Source organism: Culicoides brevitarsis, chromosome 1 (genome assembly GCF_036172545.1).
Source record: "Culicoides brevitarsis isolate CSIRO-B50_1 chromosome 1, AGI_CSIRO_Cbre_v1, whole genome shotgun sequence".
Taxonomy (NCBI): Eukaryota; Metazoa; Arthropoda; class Insecta; order Diptera; family Ceratopogonidae; genus Culicoides; species Culicoides brevitarsis.
The window spans coordinates 13,343,512-13,366,400 of NC_087085.1; the positions used below are offsets into that span (position 1 = coordinate 13,343,512).

Sequence of the window (22,889 nt, forward strand, 5' to 3'; positions counted from 1 at the left end):
CTTCGTTATTGTGACATTTTATCGAAAAAAATCTCAAAAATTGCTGGAACACCGTTTTTGGAGTAGCAGTAAAAATATTTGCTCGTATAAATAATTTACCAATCGATAACAAATATACTTTAATAGAAAACAAATTTATTAGCAGTCCATAAATAAATCTGGAAAATTATTTTTTTACGTGCCATACCATGAATTATGTAGCGGAGATAGCGAGCGATACGTCAACGCACGTCGAGCTAAAATATACAGACCCGTAATTTATTCTTTGATATTAGAAGCCGGATCAAGTTCACAACGAATTATTTAATAAATAACATTTATTTCTTGAAAATTAGCATCCTTTCCTTCGACTGAGGGCACTTCTAACGGCAGCTTGTTTGTCATCATCTTCCTCCAAGTCTGACAAAAATCTGACAAGTTGAACGGCATCCATGTATTTATCGTAATTTTCGACTAGGGTCTTGGTTTTTTCCTTATCCAAGACGGCTTGAATTGTTTTGTTCTTCAAACGGGCAGAAACGAACTCAATTGCTTCGTTGAACTTTTCCCATTCTTCCGTGGAAGCACTTTCTCCGGGGAATTCTTCGATTGTTTTCATGTAAGGAATCATCTCGGTGATCGTTTTTTTAATTGCATCTTCCAAACCCTTCAATTTCTCGTCAACTTCATCAAGAGAGTCCTTTTGAGCATTCAACGTTCTAAAAAGTGATGGAATTTGGATTTGTGGAAGTTGAGGCGCTGATGGAAGTTTAATGGGGGCAATCGTTGGCAGCGAAAGTGGTTGAACATTTAACGCTGGATTTGCGTTTTGCCAGTATTGCAAGACGGAATTTGTCAAGTCACTTTGTTGTTTCGTGATATTTTGCAGGAAATTGATGAAAGGATTACGAAGAGGATCGAGACTTGCGGGATTTCCTGTGGGTTTTGAATTTTCACATAATTGATCGATGTCAGCTGCCATGCCAGTGAGACCAATTTGGAGCGTTTCGATGTTCGTGATGTACGTTCCAAGGGATGGGGGACTTCCTTCAGGAGTATCGGCAGCAACAACAGGTACGGGAGCAGCAGTAGATGTTTGAGCAGCTAATAAGAGATCAACATAGGCTTCGATGAGGGGACGTGGTCTTGGAGTTCTGGAAGGTCTTGTGCGACGAGTTCTCTTCTCTTTTTCATCAGAAGGCACTTTTACTGTTTGATAAATGATTTGAACGGGATTTGGCGTGACAGCAGTTGGCGTGGCATCAGTGGTTTTTTCAACTTCATCCAAAACTTGCTTGACGTGGGAAATTATGTCGATTTTTTGGTTTTCAACAATTTCATTTTCGTCTTGAACGATGGCGACTTTTATTTCTTCGGGTGTGCTGGTAGGTAATCCATTACAGAAACCTGTGAAAAAATTAATTTTTAATTATTAAAAAAAAATATGAAAAATTTTTAATATTTTACCCAAACAAAGCACTAAAAATATCAAACAAAACTTCATTTTGAGATAAAATATTTAAAATCTCTCCGATCAGTTCAAAATTTGGAACTGAACTGAAGCTACTAATCAAATGCTGACAAAAATTTCTCGCGAAAAAAATCAAACAGGTTCATTTTCACTTTTTATGTTAATTCAGTCAGCAGAATATGTTTAAAAAAAAAATACAAAAAAATTAGAAGACATCCAACAAAGAAAGAGAGAAAAAAGTGTTGACAAAAAAAAACTGGAAATATCAAAACTTTTTGGTTCATTGAACTATTAAAGTGATTTAAATCTAATTCAAACGGTATTTATGCTGATTTGACCCTGATTTCTGTTTTTTTTCTGTCTTTCTTTCTTTCTTCGTTATCTCGCTATACCTCACACCGATTTTTATTATTATTATGCTTTTATCACATTTTTGTCTCCAACATATACTTAGCTCTTTTGATATCGCTCGTGTGATTCAATATCATTAAAATATTAGAACGCTCGTGCATTTCCTCCGTGTCCGCAGGCCTTGCGAATATAAAATCAACAGTTCTCTATGATTATCGCTGCAAATTTTTTGTAACACATGTGGACATAATGGAACAGGTTGAATTTTGCCCCAAATGGTTTTCATGCCATTTTGCATTCTTTGTTTGGTTTGTAATTTGTAGAGTGTGGCAAAAGGATTTTTACGAGCAACAGTGCGAAAAGAAAAATTTATTATGAACCGGATTTAAAATTATTATTAATTTAAAAAAAAAAAATTAGTAAAAAAAAATAATTATAAAAAAAATATAAAATTAAGTCAAATAATTTTGAAAAATTTTAAAAATAATAAAAAAATATTTTATTATTAATAAAATAATAAAAAATTTTAATTAAAAAAAAAATAATCATTTTTTTAATAGTGATTTTATTTTTAATTTTTTATTTTTAATTATCATAATTAATTTTATTTTTTTTTAATAAAAGAATAAAAATTTTTAATTTAAAAAAATTAATTAAAAGTTAATCATTTTTTTAATAGTGAATTAATTTTTAAATTTTTTTTTGAAGTTATTTTTATTAATTTTATTTTTTCAAACTTAAACCAAGTTGAAAATAACTGTAAACCTTTTAATTAAATTTAAAAAAATTAAATAAAATTTAAAAACTTTGAAACTAATCAAAATTGAAAACATTAACTCAGTTAATTTAATTAATTTAATTTAACTTAGTTAAATAATAAAAATATTTCAAAAATTTAAGAAAAATAAATTTAAAAAATAAATAAAAAAATACATTAAATTTAAATGACATAAAAATTAACTAAATTTTTAATTAATAAATTAGAAAAACTAAAAAAAAAGAATTTTATGAAAAAAAAAATTAAAAATTATTTTGAGTTGCACTTACTTTAAATTTTTAAATAAAATTCCTGTTGAAATATTATTTGTCGCACAGTGCGTCGATTAAAATAGTGATCTTTGTATAAAAAAATCCAGCTCATAATATACTTAGTCAAAGCATTATTTTATCTCGGTATTTAAATCTTCTTTTTAATAGTTATGGCACGTATGCTAAATACTTTACGTATCATTTCACGAAAAAAAATGTTAATATAAACGCGCGAGATGCTAAGAAATAATAAAAATAATCATATCAACACACATCTAAAAGCAATTGACCATAACCATTTAGATGGTTATCTGTTTCAAATTACTCGAATATAATTCTCTTTAAAATATGACACAAATTGCGAATAAAAGAAGACAAAGTGCTGGGTGTTTGCTCGCAACGATGACGAAACACGTGCAACTTTGAACATAACCTCAACTATTTTTTATTTTTGTTTTGTTTTTTCGCCAACTACCGATTGCCAGTTATTAAAAGCAACACCTCCTTTCTAGCAGTTCAATAAATTACCGTTTTATTGCATGACTCAAGGGTAAAATATCGTTCATTTTCAGAGTCGTTGGTGCCTTTTTACAATAATTCCGCCCATTGATGCTACATTTTGTGCTTCCGTAAACAACTGGACTCTTCGTGCAACGCATTTAAACAAAAATTATGAGTTTCAGCGATAATTAGGAGATAAGAGAGGAGAAAAAAAATTAAATCCATGCTCAGTTCTGTACAATTATCTGCATTTAAAAGTGGTCGAACAATCAAATTAATTACGTTAATGCGGTAATTATACAAATAAATGCAATTAGAATTCCGATTTAAGTGATCAAAACAAATCGTTTAGCGATTTTTTTTTTCAGAATGTGCAGTCAAGCAAATAAAAATCATCGAAAGTGAGTCCGAAACTCCGAAATGGCATCGACGACGTTAATCTCTTTTTACTTAATAACTGCAATTAATTAGATAGGTGACAACGGTTTCTTAACTTTATCGATTTATCAACGAGATAACCAGTAACTTGTTTTCACTTTGCTGCTAGTCATTGCTCTGCTGCGCTCTGCGTTACGCAGCAACGAACAACGACGACGACATGTTTCAAAAGAGAGTCGAGATTTGCATCATCGATCGCTTGCATATATGCAAATAGTGGAAAAATTAATCTATAATTACTAGTTCAGGTAATCGTGATAAAGCTGAATAACACCACGGACTGTCAAATGAGTCAAAAGAGCAAGAGAGAAACGTAAATGACGATCGAGAGAGAATGAAAAATAACAAATTACGACTTTAATATCACAAAACTTTACAAAAAATGGCCAGCCAAGAAATTTTTTTCTAAAAAAAAATAATAAATTATGAAATTTTTTTAACGAATTGAGGTTTGGAATGCGGATTTTCCTTCATAAGTCCATTTTCGTAAGCGAGTTTTGGGGGGAGTATGAATTCTTTGTAATGAAGGAAGGTCTTCGATTGCTGGAAGACCAAAAAAGTTCCATAAAACGAATGTTTGATCATCACTTGCGGTTCCTGTAAAGCAAAAAAATTAAAATTTAATCAATTTTTCATGAATTAAAAGTAATTTTTACCTAAAACTTTGCCATCGGGACTCCAAACGACGTTATGAACGGGATCCTCGTGTGCTTCAAGCACATCAACGACTTGATCCATCGCACTAAGTACTAAAATTTTGTTCTTTTCTTCTTCGCGATACCACAAACACAGCAAAAGCTCAGCCGTAACTTTGCTGAAACTCACTTCGTGGATGCGAACATTATAGCAGCCGGCATATTGTTTGTACAACGCCACAATTTCCTGCGTGGCAATGTTAAAAATGAACAATTCCGCGGGTTTCTCGACGCCAATTACCATTTCGTGCACCTTCCAGGGATGAAAATCGAAGTAAATGGGTGCATGACGCTTCAGACAGTATTTCGGTTGCAAATGAATGCCTTCGCAGTACCAAATCCGGATCATATGGGAGTCGTCGCACGATGCCAAGTACCGATATTGATGAGAAAATTTCAATGAAACCAAGTGTCCCGGATGAATTCCTTTTTGGATGGATTTTATTTTGTTATCGTTGAAGTCGAACACGAAAAGAGAGCCATTATCGGTGCCACTATAAACGAAAAATGGTAAGAATTTATTTAAAATTTAATAAAACTACTCACCAAAAAATCTTCATGCTCGCATTCCATGCCATACAACTAACTTCGTCGTCGACCAGCTCCGGATAGGCACTCAGTTGCTCGTTGTGTATCCGAAAACGTTTATCCTGAATTGACGTGTCCCAGATGTGGATGACAGCATCGCCATTACAACGCGTCGCTAAAGCCAAAAAATCGCCCGACGAATCGTAGACAACTGCCTTTGTGTCATTCATCAAGTAGGCAATTGTCTTTTCCGTAAAGAGCTGCCAGATTACCAATTTATTAGTTAAAATTGCGGCAATTTCATTTTTGGCAGACCAATCGATCAATTGTCGTCCCACTGTGCTCGCGAAAAGTCGAGAAAAAGAAAGAAATGTAAGTAAAACGAGATTTCTAAAAGACAATAATTAATTACATCAACAACTATGACTTAGGCAGTACATTACAAAACTCCTTCAGAAGCGATATAAATCGTATGAATTTCGCTCGGAGTCAGGGTTGGAAAAATTTTTGAGTAAAAAGTTAATTATAAAGTATGCTTTTGCTTAAAAATTAGAAGAAAATAGTAAGTTTTGAATTTAAAGTCAAAATTTTAAGAATAAAAAAATAAAAGCTTTTAAAAGTTGATTTTTTCTTAAGAAAATTTTAAATTAAAAATTTATTTTTAAAAAAAAGTATCTTAAAAAGTGTACTTTTTGATTTTAAAATTTTAATTAAATTTTATTTTATTTTTTTTTTAAATTTAATTAAATTTTTTCAAATTAATTTTTATAAATCAAAATTTTAACTCATTGTGAGTTTTTGTCAAAAATAAATAAATGTTTTACCTAAACTTAAATAAAAGTTACTTCATTTGAAAAAAATTTATAAAATTTTTTTAAAAATTTTCAAAAAAATTATAATTTTTTAAATTTTCTTAAAAATTTTGGTCGAAAAGCCTTAAGTTTGACTTAAGTTTTTGTTTTAAGCCTTTAAAATCAAAATTTTATTATTTTACTTTAATTAAGCTTAAGTATTTTAAAATTAATTTAAGTCATAAATTTTAATTTAAAGTTAATATTTTTTGACTTAATGACTTAAAAATTGACTTAAATCGACTTAATGGCTTTATACTTAATATTAAGTCAACTTAATTTATTTTATTTTCTTTAAGTTTCAGATCAAGTTTCATTAAGTCAAATTTTTCAAGTAAAAGTCAAAAATTTTCTCAACCCTGCTCGTAATGAATGCGCACGGATAAAAGCGCGCATCTGGAGTAAATTAAATAAATATCAAATGTAGCAAGCAGCAGGCACACACATAAAAAGTAATTAAGATTGATGTCTCAAATAAAAACGACAACGTATTAACTTACTGCTTTGAGAGAGATAAAAAGTTAGTGTTGCCGAGACAAAAGAATCAGCAAACCGAGGGGCGAGGCATCCAACTGACACTTTAGACATTTATGTATATTTTCTGCTGCGCATATCACTCAGTCAGTAGTCGCTGTCGCTGTGTGTGCGCAAAATCACAAAAAGTGACATAAAAACGTGCGGCAGACACGGCGACACATTTCGAGCAATAAAAAAAAAGTTTAGCGACTAAAGAGAAATGTTGAGACCTACCTGTTTTCTTTAAGCGCGGCAAATCGTGAATTGCCTCGACAAACGCCAGAGGTCGATTACGTGGTTGACACGGCCAATCTTTGCGGAACAAGTTGTGAAACGATGGCTCTTTCAATAGTTTTGCATGACAAAAGGTATCGTTGAACTTTAGCACGGACGAGTGCGCTTCTGACAAATCAACATCGAAGGCCACACACAACAACGGATCCATTTTGTAACGTCGCCAATAACCTTTTTTAGTTCTCTGTAACAAAAAAAAAAAAAATAATTCAAGGAAAAAAAATTATTAATTTTTTTTTTAATAATTTTTTGAAAGAATTTTTTGAAGGAATATCAAATATTGAGTATTTGTATGTGAAATAAAAAAATAAATTTTGTTGAATATTTTTTAAAAATTAGAATTTTCGTCAAAATAAGTTAAAATTTATTATTTTTTTTGTAATTTTTAAAATTTTAAGTAAAAATTAAACAATTTCAATCAATTTTTAAAAAATGTTATTAAATTTAGTTAAATTTATTATTTATTTTAAATTTAAAATTAAAAAAAAAATTAATAAATTTTAAAATAAATTTAAATTAATAAATTTAACTACATTTAATTTTAATTTAAATTTTAGTAAATTTATTTATTTATTTAAATAAATTGAAATTTAAAAAATTTTACTTTTTTGCATTGTTAGATATTCAATAATCGATATTTTCTTCAAAAAGTCTATAAAATTAAATAATTTTTAATTTTTTTTTCTGTTTTAAATATAATTTTAGGTCGAATAATAAATTTTTACCATCCGCAAGATATCTTGATGAATCCATTTGGCCCGAATAGTATCCACATTGATGTCAGCAAACCCAGAATAGCGACGGGGAATGAACCGATCTCCATAATTTCGTGGAATGAAGGTCTCGACATCGGGAACCTTTAGTACAAAAAGAGAAAAAGAAAGAATGTAAGCTATTTTTATTAATATTACAACAAGGAATGCCAACAACAACAATAACGGCATTAACAGTAAATTAAAATAAATCTAATTAGTATCTATTGAAAATTTTGTTGAACATATTATTCACAAAATTCAATTGATACACATGTGTTGTGCCTTTTTAATTCGCAATTCACATGTAAATTGAAAAATTATTGATACCAAAGTGACTATTATTCACCTTTACAGCGCATTTTTTTATTTTCTTGCCATTTAATGGCGTGTACAAATAAGGGATTAACATTTTTCTTTCACATTTTGAGCAGTTAGACAATAAATTGTTCAACTTGTTTATTCGACGTCTTTCGCTTGTTGCTAACATTCGATCATTAACACTATTTTACCAGTGTTTGATTAGATAAAACCTGCATTCAATTCTCTTTTGGGTCTTATTTGAATAAATTTTACATTTTTTTTTTCATTTTTTTGCTTAATAGGGTGTGTGATATTCTTGCAATTTTATTGAGCAATTGACTCACATGAGAAAAATGTTAAGAATCCAATTTCAATAATGTGCAAAAAAATTGTTACCAAAGTCTCTTTTTTTGGGCATTGCAAACTTTATCACGAGATGTCAACCGTGTGTGTTGAGCACAAAAGCGAGTCGCAGCAGCAGCAGCACTAACAACAACGGTCAAATGGAAATGTATGTTAATTCATAAATCATAATTGATTTTAAATATTATTTAATAATAATAAATGTACTTAGCGGAGATATGAATAGCGTGTCTCGCAAAGATTTTATTACGCTAATATATCCATGAATACAATGGGCTCATTAAAAATGCAACACGATCATTACACGATTATGGTGGTTTTCGGTTTTGGTGAAGGACTGAAGAGGAGAAAGGTTTTTAAAAGTTTTTTTAAAGCAGTTCAATTATAAAAGTAAGTTAAAAAACAAAAATTTTCAATAAAATTAAGACTAAATAATTTTTTTTTTAATTTCAGGTTGAAATACAAAAAAAAAATAAAATTTAATTAATTAAAGTTAATTAAGGAGAATTTTTATATGATTTTTTTAGAATTTCTGATAAAATTTTAAATAAAAGTTATTTATTTTTTTAATTGAAAACTTTTTTTTTAATTTTCAACAGAATTTCTTAATTGAACATCCTATACATAAATTTTAAAATTAAGGGAATTTTTATAAAAATTTATTTATATATTTTCTGCAATAATTTTAAAAACGGAAATTTGATGCTTTCATAATTTTTTAACGATGATTGGTTTAATCTCGGGTTTAATTGATTTTAATAAAATTAATAAAAAGTAATAATTAATTAAACAAAAATAATTACTAAATTTTAAATGATTAAATAATTAATTAATTAATATTATTAATTATAATATATAAATTATTATAAAAAAATATTTTATTAATAAAATATTTAAAAATAATTATTTATATATTATGATTAATAAAATTTTTTAATATTAATATTTATTATTAACTTTATTTAATTTTTATTCGTTTATTTTATTTTATTTTTTATTTTCGATAAACTATTTTTCTTAATTAATAATTTCATTCATAATTTAATTTAATTTAACTTTTTTTTAATAATTAATAATTATTTTTCTTAATAATTAATTTAAAAAAAAATTTAAAAAAAATTCAAACAGAAGAATTTTTATCGACCTATATTGAATAATTTTTAAAGTTCAAAAACATTAAAAGCGAAAACTGAATAAAAAAAAAATAAAATTCATTTATCACCCCTTCCCACATAATGCACTTGCTCAAATTTCTGCACGAAGACTAGAAACTGTCACATTTAATTTAATATCTCCCATTATTAATAACTGTCGCAAGCGTATATCGGGTGTTGTTTATTGGGCGTAGATTATATAATCTGCAGCAAATCTCCGTGTTTATTTGCGAAACTAACAACCAACCAAGCGGGCTCTCCGATAGAGACCATTGGGGTCGCCTGAGCATTTAGCAGCAGCAAACAGGTTAAAAAATGACACATTTGCACGAACTCTCCGCATAAACGACAAAACAAATTAAGATTTATTGCTACTGTTCTGCGCTGTGTTCACCAACCTTTAAAAGACAGTAATTTGGATCATTATTAACTGCTTTTTGTTTCTCGTTGCAAATAAAACAAAACATTTTTTTTTTCAATGCATCGAAGGATGGCGTGTTTAATGCTTAGAATGTGATCCGATTTATTATTTTTATAAGTGAAGGTGTTTCATTCGTGCTTTTAAGATGAAAAATTTTTAATTAATCGTTCTCGCGAGGAAGAAATTCCTAAAAGTCTTCATGTTTTGGCATTTAAATGTCTTTCATATATCATTGAGAGCGAGCAACGAAAAAAAAATCGCACAAACAAGCAACTATTTTAATTCACTTCTGTAACATCAACCTACGTAAAAATAAATATTGTTGTAAGAACATGAGATGCTACAATGATATCCACGTACATGCCATGCAAAAATATTTCTGGTATGAAATATACCTCATTCTTCCACTATTTTAACTTTTTTTTTTATTAAATACACATTTTACAATAATACAAATCGAAATCATTTAAATTAACATTTATTTTCATTAATTGACAAACATGGTTTTTTCTCCTGCTCGTTTTTTGCGACAACGAGTACCTATGCTAATGCGCGCTCAAACGAACGAACAAGGCAAAAATATCGTAGAAATTGATCGGAAAGGTCGTTCCAAGTGCTTGAATATGTCATCGCTCAATAAATAGAAGAAAAGTACATTTTAAACAAACATGATAATAAATAAATTGAATAAGCAAGGAGCAAAAAATACAATTTAATTTAGCAGCAGCAGCAACAACTAGTTCGAGACGAAAAGATAATAAACACAGTTTTTCTGTTCGAGAGATCTTTGCACAAAAAAGAGAAATAATCTTAAATCATTTACACGAGTCATGTCATCACATTTTTAATTTATTTTCGCTTTGAATGGGAGAGTAGCAATGAAATCAAAGCTATTAAATCATACTTTATGTGAAATTGATCTCTTTGAACTTTTACAGACGGTTCGATGTCACTAAAATTCATTTTATTGCGGATTCGTGTGAGGTTGCGGATCCCTCCAAGTCGCAAAATAATTACTGCAATAAACTTAGAATGCAGGGTTGCAAAAAATTTTGACTTAAACTTGGGCTTGCGAAACTTTTGTGATTTAAACTTTAAGTTAACTTAAGTAAATTTAAACTTTAACTTAAAGCTTAATTTTAAGAAAAAGTTAAATTAAGTCTTTTTTTTATAATTTTGATCAAATTATGGGAAAAAAAATATTATTTTTATTTTTTAAAAATGGCAAATTAAGTCAATTGATTTCACATAAGTCTTAATTAAATAATAATTGACTTAATTTTCCAAAATTTGAAAAAAATTATTTTTTTTCCATGCGAAAATCGAAATTTAAAAAAAAATTGACTTAAACTAAACTTTAGAGACTTTAAAACAAGTTAATTTCATAAAAAAGGCTGCAAAATTTATTAAGTCAAAAATCAAAACCATTTTACTTATCAATAAGTTATGACTTAAGCTTGAGTAAAAGTCATAAAAGATTGACTTGAGTCAAGTTAATTGATTAATTTACCCATATTTTCAAAAATTTCCAAAAAAAAAAAATTGAATTTTTTCTAAAAATTTGTTCAAAATATTTGAATTTTGACTTAATTTAACTTTTTCTTTAACTTAAGCTCAAAGGTCAAAATTTTTTGCTTAAAGTTAAGTTAAAGCTTAAGTCACATAAATTTTGGAAGCCCTGATTTCGACCAAATTTTGGAAAAGAATTTTTTTTTGTTTTTTAAAAATTCAATCCATTAAGTCAAACTTAATTGACTTTCACTCAAGCTTAAGCCTTAAGTCAAATAATTTTAAATTTTAACTTAAAAAATTTTGCAGCCCTGTTAGAATATTCCTTCATAACGAAGAAAAAATTAATGAAAGAAATAAAATTAAAACAAAAAAAAATTAAAATAAATAAATCGAAATGTTTCTCAAATCACGAAGTTCAGCACGCGCCGATCAATTTTATCGATAATAATAAAATGTTTAAAATTTTCTCCGTTTTGGAATCATACTTTTGAATCTGTTTCAATATTATTATTTATATACGTTATTATGCCACATTATGCACATTTGCACATAACAGGCAGCAGCAGCAGTTTCAGCAGCAAACCAACACAAAAATGAAAGAAACAAGACAAAGACAAGGTAAAGTACAACATGAATTGAAGAGAAAAAAGGAACAGACACACAGTAGGCTCAAAATTCAAGATATTGTATATTTGTTTGTTTGTTGTTGTTGTAGGTGCAGTAGCTGGGCACATGACTCCGTTTTTTTCTTTCTCTGCAGAAACAATCCAATTCCAATTTCTTTATTTATTTTAAATAAATTTATATCGACAAAAATAGTTTTTTTTTTCTTCTTGTATTTAACTATAACATCATCAACCTTTATTGTAAACTTGTCGTTATCTATTGAACGTTTAAAAAACGAACAAATGAACAACTAATCGCACAACTTTCCAGTTATTTTTTTTATTTTTTTTTTTCGATTGTTAACTTAACTTGTTTGAAATTAGTTATAATCTATAATTAGTATCTTGAGTCCTCATAAATTTTCTCTTAATTCCTTGTTAGCTGCCCGATGCTACTTATAATAATATTTTAACAATATATATAATATTTTCAAACAATTATGATGCAATTTTTGTTTGCGATATTAATATTGTCGTCAAATCTCATGATTTATTTATTGAGACAAATGTATCGATTCCAATACGTGCGACGACGACGACGAAGGTTTATATATTTTATTATAAACATTTTCCTATATAGAATAGGAAAGAAGAACATGAATCATAAACCTTAATACATCATGATTTCATATATCATTTTGCATTATATTGGAAGATATTCATAATAATAGCAATAATATTTCTTTTATGAATAATAATTGGCCGATATTTTCATGATCCCCGTTTTTTTTTGCATTTTTTTTTCTCTGTTATAAAATAATCATATATTTATACATAAACATATACTATATAGTATTATTATTACGATTTTACTAAAATATATGAGCTATAACTGCTATCTGTCTATTAGGCACCCAATATAGTTAATAATATCAAAAAAAAGAGACACAAGAAAAATAATATTTATGGAGCCAGAATGACAAATATTAGTAATAATATTATTTCATATTATTATTATTATTACTATTAAAATGTATATGATAGATTTTTTTATATTATATTATTTTATTTCTTCTCTTTTCATCAATTGCATGAGTTGTAACTAAAAATTTACGTATTTTATTGCATTTAATTGCATGTTTTTGTATTTCCTTGGGTACACAAGACAAAAATATGAATAAAATACAAAAGTTTTTAAAGATATATTTATAACATTAACAAGATTTATGTTTTAATGAATGATGTATTTTTTGGACTAACATCAAAAAAATTGCAAAACTACATTGTAATTTTGCGTCGTGGTAGATCTCGTCAAATAAAAACATCTTCAAAACACCTTTTGATGTGTCGATTTTTTATAAAAATTGTAAAATATATATTATGTTATAGTTCATTTCATGTAATATTAATGTTGAAATTTCCACTCAACTAGATGATTACCAATGAAATAAATCCAGCAATAGTTTCAAATGTTGCTGAATTCAATTTTCTAGCGATACGTGCTGCAGAAAAGCATCATGAAGCGGGGAGAAACAAACTCATGTACAGCAAAGTAGAAGAGCTAGGTGCTCTGCTTACTTACTAAAAGTGTATCACAACTCTAACGTACAAGGAGCATATATTTGCGAAAAATACTCACAAACTAGCAATAGATAGATATTTATATAAAGTGTAATGTAGAGTAACAAGAGTATAATATTATTATTATATTATAGGATGCTGTGGCACGTAGGTCTTGATTCGTTATAGCATGCGGTACGGTGATAGTAGCTATGCAAAAGAAACATTGAAGCAATGTAAGTTTTTTTTTGTATGGAGTGCTATAGGTAATATAGAGTATCGGTACAAATATATGTAATAATATGACCAATGACTTATTCAGATGGTAACGAAGAAATTGATTCAGGTAATAATGTTCAGTTAATATCAAGTACTTGAGGAGTATGGAAGAATTTTTGTGGATTGTAACGGAATTTTATTTTATTTTTTTTTTACGAAACTAAAATGGAATAAAAAAAATAATTAATAATTAAAATATAAAGTTTTATAAAGAAATAAAAAAAATAATAATTATTAAAAAAAAATAATATAATAAAAATATTTAATTGAAAAATAATAATTAAAAAAATAAAACAACAAAAAATAAATAAAATTATTAAATAAAGTTGACAAAAGTGAATCATCGTAAAAATCAAAAAAGAAGTTATTAAATTGTGATACTTTCATTTTTTTTATAAATTTTATTACTTCTCGTGAATTTTTTGATTACACATCAAAATAAATGTGAAACACGAGCGATATACTAAAGACATCAACTAAAAATAAAAAGACGACGAACCCGAAAAAAAATTTTTTTAAGGTAAGTAAAAAATAATAAACTTGTAAATAAACCCAAATCTATCAAATGTATAAAAAAAAAATTTAAAAAAAAAATACAAGTCTGTTAACTTTTCAATTCAATTTCTTCCATGATGATAAAAATCAAGGAATTTACTAAGTTATTTATTTGGCAGCATCATATCATCTTGCACGCTACAACTATCATAAATGTTAAGTCTAAATATGTCTCTACTGCTTTTTTTTTCTTCTATAAATAACAACAACAACAACTGCTGTGCTAAGGTAGAGAACAGTAGAAAATAATAATAAATATACAAACATAAATAAATGTTTGATCCATGATTTTTGATTAACATGCAAAAGAATTTTATTTAAGAAGTGGATCGGAATATTTTTCTCCGTACGTTGTTTCGTCTATAAATAAGGAAGAAACAAGTATCTCAAATTTCTGATCAGATTTTTTTTTATTTGTTTGTTGTCTTTCTTTTCTATCACGTGTGTTTCAAATTATTTTAATCTTATGAAATATTTTTTTTTAAATCGTATAGGTCACTTGTTTAATCATTCAATTATTTGATTACAACATGCGCATTAACAATTTAAATTTGAATTGATTAAGATTATAATTATTATTACAAAATATTTATTGGGATGGAGTTAATTTATTTTAATTATACATTTATATATTTTGACTTTGGAATTATAATTCAATTTAATTATTATTGCTTGTGTTGTCATATTAGTTGTTAGTTTTTTTTTAAATTTTTATTTTTATTTTTATTTCAAATAATAAAATTTATATTATAAATAAATATTATAATATTTTATAATTATTAAAATTATATTTTTTTTTATTTCATTAAAATTTTAAAAAAATATAATAAATTATTTTTTTTATTAAATTTATTTTTTTATTTATTATTATTTAATTATTTTATTATTAAATAATTAATTATTTTATTGTTATTTTTTAATGATTATTGATTATTAAATTAAAAATAATATTTTTTAATTCAATAATTTATTTAAAAAAAACATTACTATTTTATTATTTATTTAATTTTTTTATTTTTAAATATTAAAATAATAAATAAACAAAAATATAAATTTTAATATTTTTTTGTGATTGCCACCTCATAAACACTCATTTTATTTAATGTTGGCAAATATTTATTAGTTTTCAAGTATTATTAATATTAGAGCTGAAGGTAATTTTTATTATTATTACGCGGTAACTTTTAAACGTCGACATTTCTCTTTCATATATATTTAATTTTAAATAATAAACGTATGAAAAATGCCAAGTATTGTCTCTGCATGCACAGCTTTTTAACAAATAATAATAAATGATGATGGAAAAACTAAACGAAAGTCATTCAAATGATATATTTAAATTAAATGGGCGGAGCATTTTGCATTATATTTCATTTATATTTGAGTATATTACAATTTTTGCATCAAAACGCACGCACACATAAAATTTTATTGTTATTTGATATGCGCTCGGTCGAGATACGCCACTGTCTGTCAAGTAGCGAGAGCAATCAAGCAAAATGAATGAGAAGTGTAACAACGTTTGGACAAAACGTAACAGCAGAGAATAAATAGATTGATAATTTAATGATATTTTTCTCCTCTCATTTTTTTTTTGCGTGTGAGCACATTCACAATTAAATAAAAAAAAAAAAAACAAAAAAAATATTAATATTATTAATTTAAAGCGAGTTTTGCGAATTCACAAAGGAAAACATTAAAGCGCAACATTAGTAACACTTATCTCTGCATGTTGAAATAAATTATTTATAAAGCCGTTTTTTTTCGATTGCTCGTGTGTCTCTTTCATGTATTACACACCTGATGATGAGGCAAGCAGCAAGCACCTGATGATGACTCTTTTTTTTTTTTTGTTCTGCAAAAATATTTTCCATCTTTATCAACATTTACAGCTCAATGTAAATTGGCACGTTTTTCCATGCGCGCTGCTACCGAGCCATCAATCGCGCATTCATCATGCAGAGCCAAGCACCGCGATGAGACTCATGCCAACGCCATATAAGAGAGTATTTTAATAAAGATAAAGACGGGTGATTGTCGTCGTCGTTTTTTTTCTCTCTTCACAATTTATTAAATAAAGAAGAAAATGCATAACAAAAAAAAATGTTATCAATCTAGTTTTTTTTCGTATGTGATGTTCATCTTCGTCATCATCATCTAGCAGCAACTACTATCGCGCAGATGATGTTGAATGATGTCCCCATAAATAATGCACATTAATTAATTAAACAAGAATGTACGACTAGAGAAGGGAAGGGGAGACGAAGACGACAACACGTTAAATGATATAATTTAAAGTACTTGAATTAGCAAGTTAATTCGATTTGTAGTATGTGTTTCTCATTGAATTATTAATTGGCAAGGTCTAGGGGCAAGGTGATATTAATTCAAATGAATTATGATTAAATTTAAAAAAAATGTATAAAAATCTATTTTCTATAGACAAAAGACATAATATAAGCAAAGACAAAATGGCAAAGTGCCAAATTATAGACATGATAAACAAAAAAATGGACAAAGAGCTAACAATGAACAAACAATTCGTCAAGAACGTTATCGTAAAACTGGATTATAAAAAACAGGCAATAAAATGACAGAAACCAAAGAATTTGCTGTTCTTCTTGTACATGAGGACATCGTAAAAAATTTGACCCAATATGGCTTCCACGTAAAAACTCCGACTTGCCAAAATCTTCAACAACATGTCTTTAATAGACTATTTAAACACCATTTATTTAGGAGAGCCTATTAATACGCAGTATCCAACAAACTGTTTAATGCGTTTCGCACTTTATTCATGCGATGTCAAAATATTGCGACAAGAATTTGCTGACAACACAAAAACACACAAAATCTGTCATCATCCAAACTTTTTCTGCAATTATGATGGCAGAATCATTTAAGAAATGCTTTGAGATTATAAGAGAAGCGCCGTAAATATTTGCATCAGAATACACATTCACAACTCTCAAACTCTAGCTACGGAAAAAAAGCCTTCTAATAAATATATCCAGGCCTGAACAACGCGATATTTTGACAAATGCGACTGACCATGCGAAAAAATTATTTTACGACAATAATGACACGTCGTTTTTTAAAGAAGGTGTATTTCAAAAGAATAAGTACGAAAGCTTGTGCGGCAAAAAATTTTGAAAATAGCAAAGGAAACGTTTCATAAATTTGAAATTGACATGCTTTCAGACACCAATCTGCCTTATAATAATTTTTTATGATTTTAAAGGAAAAAATGGCATTCTTGACAAGTTTCTTCATTTAAAAACTGCATTTTTGCTATCAATGTTAAAAGATAAAATATTTACACATTTCCCTTAAAATTTCAATTTTCAAAAGTTTTTAGACAATTATTACACAAAAAAATTAAATTTCTGACCAAAAACAATATAGCATATGAAAAACATACTACAAAAAATAAAATAAAAGAACATAAAGGAAAAGAGTTAATGATGACCTGCATGATTTGAATGTAAATACAATCCGCAGGTGAAGCATCAACAGCTGATACACTTGATTACTTTTCACGACACTGTTCGTCGTTGATTGAAGTGCATGGAGGGTGTGTTTTTTTGTGTGAACTTTACAATCACGTATTTTATGCTTTTTTTTTGCTCAGATAATCTGGGTTAACACGCCGTTTATGTTTTTTCTTGCTCTTTTCTAAGACAAGACAGAAAAAAGTTGATTAACATCCATCAACTCAGGCTTATGGAAGGAGGAGTGAACAGTAGTAATTAAGACATTAGATTAAAAATAATTAAACAAAAAAAATATTGTAAATTAACATGTTTGAATTAATTAAAAATAATCTTAGTGTGCATGAAAAAAGGTAACGTTTAATGTTTTATGTGAAGTTCATTCCCTCGGCGCGCCAATAGAGAAGTCCGAACCGCACCAAACATTTTTTTGCCTTGTAAAACAATATCATAAATGTAAAATTAAAAGTACACGAACATGAAAATGACACAAAACTGCACGCGATTGAAATTTAAATGAGCAAAAGGTCCCTTTTGGCATCGCTTCAAAGTGTCATACGACACACACACACACGTGATACACTCACGGAAAAGCGATTTATTTTCATGTTGTTTCGTTGTAAGGTGCAGTTCCTCATTTTTTTAGAGTTTTATTATCGTTTTATAACTTCTGTGAAATAAAATAAACGAATTAGAAATAAATGAGATTGAATTTTATTATTGTGCGGACTTGGAGCATCTGAATAGTGCCTAAAAAGGCTCGAAGCCAAGTCTATAAAATAAAGTGAAGCAACACGCAAAAGGTGTTAAATATTATGTCGATACCTGATATTTGTTGCGTTTCGTCTCGCAATTGAACAAAAAAAGTAAGAAAATTTTATTTAAACTACCAGTAAATAAAAAGTATTTAATATACTGATAAATCTTCTCCTTTAGTCGATTGTCGTCTTCGGTACCGTTCTTGGGTTTATGCCATCTACAGTAAAAATTCAACTCCGTTCGATTCGAGATGTATTTATGGCAAAGTCAATTAACTACTCTTTTTTTCCTCCATTCATGGTATTATTTAGGATTAGTTGCAGTGTTACTTTTTCTTTCGCTTTTTTTTGATTGCATTAAAATACTTTTTTGACATGTCTTGCATGTTTCGAGGGATTTTGTAAGTGAAATGGCATGACCACCCACAGAAGCGAACAAAGTGCTTTGAACTTTCTCACTGCTCCAATGATCGATCGAGTGTCAAACGAGCTAATTACAAGACCTCAACATGTGGGAAACTGTCACTGAGACACAAAATTTACGGTTGAATTCAATTATTTTTTGTGAGATAAGGAGGTTTGTCTGACGCAGTCTCCTCCCTTCTTGTGCTGCTTTAACGAGTCAATCTCAAAAAATTAAAATATTAAATTAAAGCAAAAGTCATAAAACAATCACATAAATTGTGTAAAAGGTAATCGTTAGTTGATTCGTGTGGCGACACACAAAAAATAAATATTGACATGGAAATAAACTATAAGTTGACAGTAGAAACTGTGTTCATTTAATTTTCCGTAGATTTTTTTTTAATTTAAAAAAATTCTAATTTAAAAAAAAAATTAAATGTAAAAAAATAAATATTTAAAAAAATAATTAATTAATAAATTAAAAAAATAAAAATTTATTAATTATTTAAATTAAATAAATAAGTTATTTGTTAAACCTTTAAAAAATAGTTTAATTAAAATTAAATTTAAAAAAATAAAAAACGTAAAATAATACCTATTAATAATATTAAAAAATTAAAATTGAAAAAATAAATTCATTTTTTTTTATTTTTAATTTTTTTAACATTATTAAAAGTTTTAAAAGTTTTTTTAAAAATAGAAAAAAATAAATTAAATTAATAAAAAATAATTTAACTTAATTAATTTATTAACCAAAATAAATATTTTTTTTTAATATTTTAGCTTTCACTACGTAAAAAATTAAAAAAAATACTTTACAATTTTTATTTATTTTTTTTTTTTGCAAAGGAAATTTATTTAAAAAAATAAATATTTAATAAAAATTATAAAAATAGAGGAAAAATTGAATGAACCCATAGTAAATGTGTTTCTCAGACAAAAGACCAACTAACATGACAACGAACAAACAGCACAAAAACCGTCAAAATATTCTAAGACTCGAGTCAGAAGCAAACTATTTTATTTATTGCCCCATTTTTTCTTGTGTAAAAAATTTCAATTTTCAAACTTTGCAAATCTGCATGTTTTATGTTCCCAATGTCTCTTGAGTGTGTCTGGCAAACTATTGAAAAAAAGGTGTAGGCCGAAACTAGCCACTCTATGTGTCTCTAATGGTGTGGTGTCTCTTTTATTTAGATTTTTTGCCTCTTAAAAAGCTGACGACACATAAATAAAGAAATAAATATGAGTGTGTGTACACACAATCAAAACATAATCAACATGTGGGCTTCTTTGGTTGTTGTTGTCGTTGGTGAGTCAATGTGTCGTCACCCGAAGTTTGTCCGCAAAAACATGCAAAAACGGAATTTATACACAATTTCTAACATTAATTAATTTTTTTTTCTTTCTCTTTTAGAAAAAAAATATTTTTTCTTCTAGTTGAAGGAAGCAAAAAAAAAAGCGAAGGAAATTAATAACATTCCCTTTTGATTATATTATGATACGATGATACAATTTAAAAGTCTATAAAATTTATAGAAGAACGTGCAACTGAAATTAACAAGCCAACAAGCCTTTCTTGCCTGCTACAATGATCGCGGATGCAAACAAAATTGCAACAATCCGTGTTATGTATCAATGTTTCATAATTTTTTTTTCTTCTGTTGCTCTGTGCACGGAGATGATTTTAATGGGTGATACCTCCCAACAGTAACAATCAAATTGCTATTGAAATTAATATATCATATTTTTAATTAAATCTCGTCCACAGTATTTTGCAGCGTTCTATTTCGTGAAACATGCATTTGCTGTTAAGTCTCATTTTTTGATGGATTTTTCTTGACTTCGATATTTACAGAGAAATACCAGTGTAATTTTAACGCGATCTAAAGTAACTTTTTTTTTCATAAAAAAAAATAATAATAATGGTGGCTCATGTAATTCATGTTAAAGCATGAAAAAAAGTGTCACAGAATAAAAATTTATTACGGCATTAAGTTGGAGACACTGACTTAGATTTCATTCGTCTCATACACACATTCATTATTTTGCCTACTTGCATGGACAAGACAAGTCTTTCGCAATCTAACGAGTAGATTTTTTTTATTATTATATAAAATTCAATTTGATTTACATAAAAATTGTACATCTTTATTAATTAAAATAGGTTGTTGTTCAAGTTGTAAAAAAATGTTAATATAACATAACAATTTTTGCTTCTCTTCTGCTTCTAAGACTAAGAGAACGAGCCACCATGAATAAAAAATACTTTAGAGAAAAAAAAATAAAAAAATGTCGCTTAAAATACAAAAAAAAATTAACAAGCACTTGTACTTGATGAAATGATGAATATTCATAAATCTTGTAAACTGTGGCTAGACTATTTAAGAAAAAAAATGTCTTTGTGGGAAATTACTGAGCATTCGATGTTGCTTTAAATATGATGGTCATCAAAGTAATGTTGCAACAAGATGCGTCATGTACAAAAATCAGGTTTCATGCATAATTTGTACGAACATAAATGATAAGAAATGCAAATATTGTGACAGACAAGCTGTGAGAAACTGCTAGACATCCTTCCGTTGTATTTATCACGAATTGAATAAGAAATATAATCATATATTTTTATTGAATTAAATATGATATTTTAGGAAAAATAAGAAAAAAAATAGACAAAATTTAAAAAAAAATATATTCCTTATTAAATCATTAATTAAATAAAATTAAATATTTTTCAAGCTTAAATAGACAAAAATTTAAACATTCTCTATTATTTAATTAAAAAATTAATTTAAATTTCAAAATAAATTTTTATTAAAATAATAATAAACAAATAAATATTAAATAAAATTAATTAATATAATTCAAAATAAAAAAAAATATTTATATATTAAAATTAATAATTCATCAAATTTAAATTAAATTTTTAATTTATTATTTATTAATTTATTTTATGAAAACATAAATTAAATTATTTTAATTTCAATTTTTTTTTAAATTTTATTTGTTAAATTAATAATTTTTTTAAAAATTAATTTTTTTTTTTTTATGTCAATTAAAAATTCAATTTTTCATAAATTTCCTTAAATAAAATTCATACATAAAAAAAATACTTAAATTAATAATTAATAAATTAGAAAAATATAAACAAATTAATAATATTAAATAAAATTAAAAAAATAATTAAATTAAAATTTATTAAATTAAGTAATTATTTAAACTTAAAATTAATTTTTAATTAATTAAATTTTGAAATTTTTTAAAAATTAAAATTCTTTTAAATGTTTATGGTAAAACTAAATTGAAACTTGAAAATTTTATTGAAAAATAATTTTCAATTTCATGATCTATAATTTATCCCATATATTATATTTTTTATATATTTTTTTTAAAATATATATATTTTTTTTATTTAAGAAAAATTAAAATTTATTGATTAAAAAAAATTTTTAGGTAATTATTTTAATATTGTTAATTGCACTTTTCTTGAATTTATTTTTTTTTCAAACTAATAAACAGTAAATAAAATTTTTATTTCTCATACCCGTCATGAACAATTAAAATATTAATTTGACTCTCGTCACACACGCCTTCCAATCCATCATAAATAATAGTCTTGTCTCAAACCGATCTTCGGGCAAATCTTTAGTAAAACAATCACCGAGACAAATGACGAGAGTGACTCAGTGAAAAAATCAAACAGTAGTCAACGGACCCTCACGACCGTCATTAGCATTGTGTCTAAATTCTCATTAGCTCGCAGCAGCCACATAAAAGAAGCAAAATACCACAAAATGCCCATTTGATTGATTACATTCCATTTTTCTTCTAAAAACTCTCTCGCCTCACTCATTCACTCGCATGACCCGTACACTTTTTTTTTTGCTGATTAATTTTTAATTTTACCGATGATGAACGAAACCGAAACGCGTGTGTTCGCAGCAACCACGAGAGTGAAGCATGAGTCATTCAAAATTTACATATTTTTCGACGTGAATTGAATGGAATGTAGTTCAAACAAACAAAAAATGTATTTTTTATTGAACTTTGTGCTCCAACGTTAGAAATTCATGTGAAC

At 27.0% G+C, this 22,889-nt stretch overlaps 1 protein-coding gene across 1 annotated transcript in view; it reads right to left on the reverse strand.

Moving 5' to 3' along the window:
- Positions 1-4,104: 4,104 nt before the first annotated feature.
- LOC134836340 (protein cortex) overlaps positions 4,105-22,889 on the reverse strand; it is a 61,526-nt gene continuing 42,741 nt past the window's right edge. Inside the window, exons 2-6 of the mRNA XM_063851562.1 lie at positions 7,379-7,510; positions 6,594-6,837; positions 5,011-5,329; positions 4,426-4,958; positions 4,105-4,366 (exon numbers count right to left, since the gene is read on the reverse strand). Of these exons, the coding sequence (XP_063707632.1) occupies positions 4,206-4,366; positions 4,426-4,958; positions 5,011-5,329; positions 6,594-6,837; positions 7,379-7,510 (1,389 nt within the window). The 3' untranslated portion in view covers positions 4,105-4,205. The remainder of the gene's footprint in view (positions 4,367-4,425; positions 4,959-5,010; positions 5,330-6,593; positions 6,838-7,378; positions 7,511-22,889) is intronic.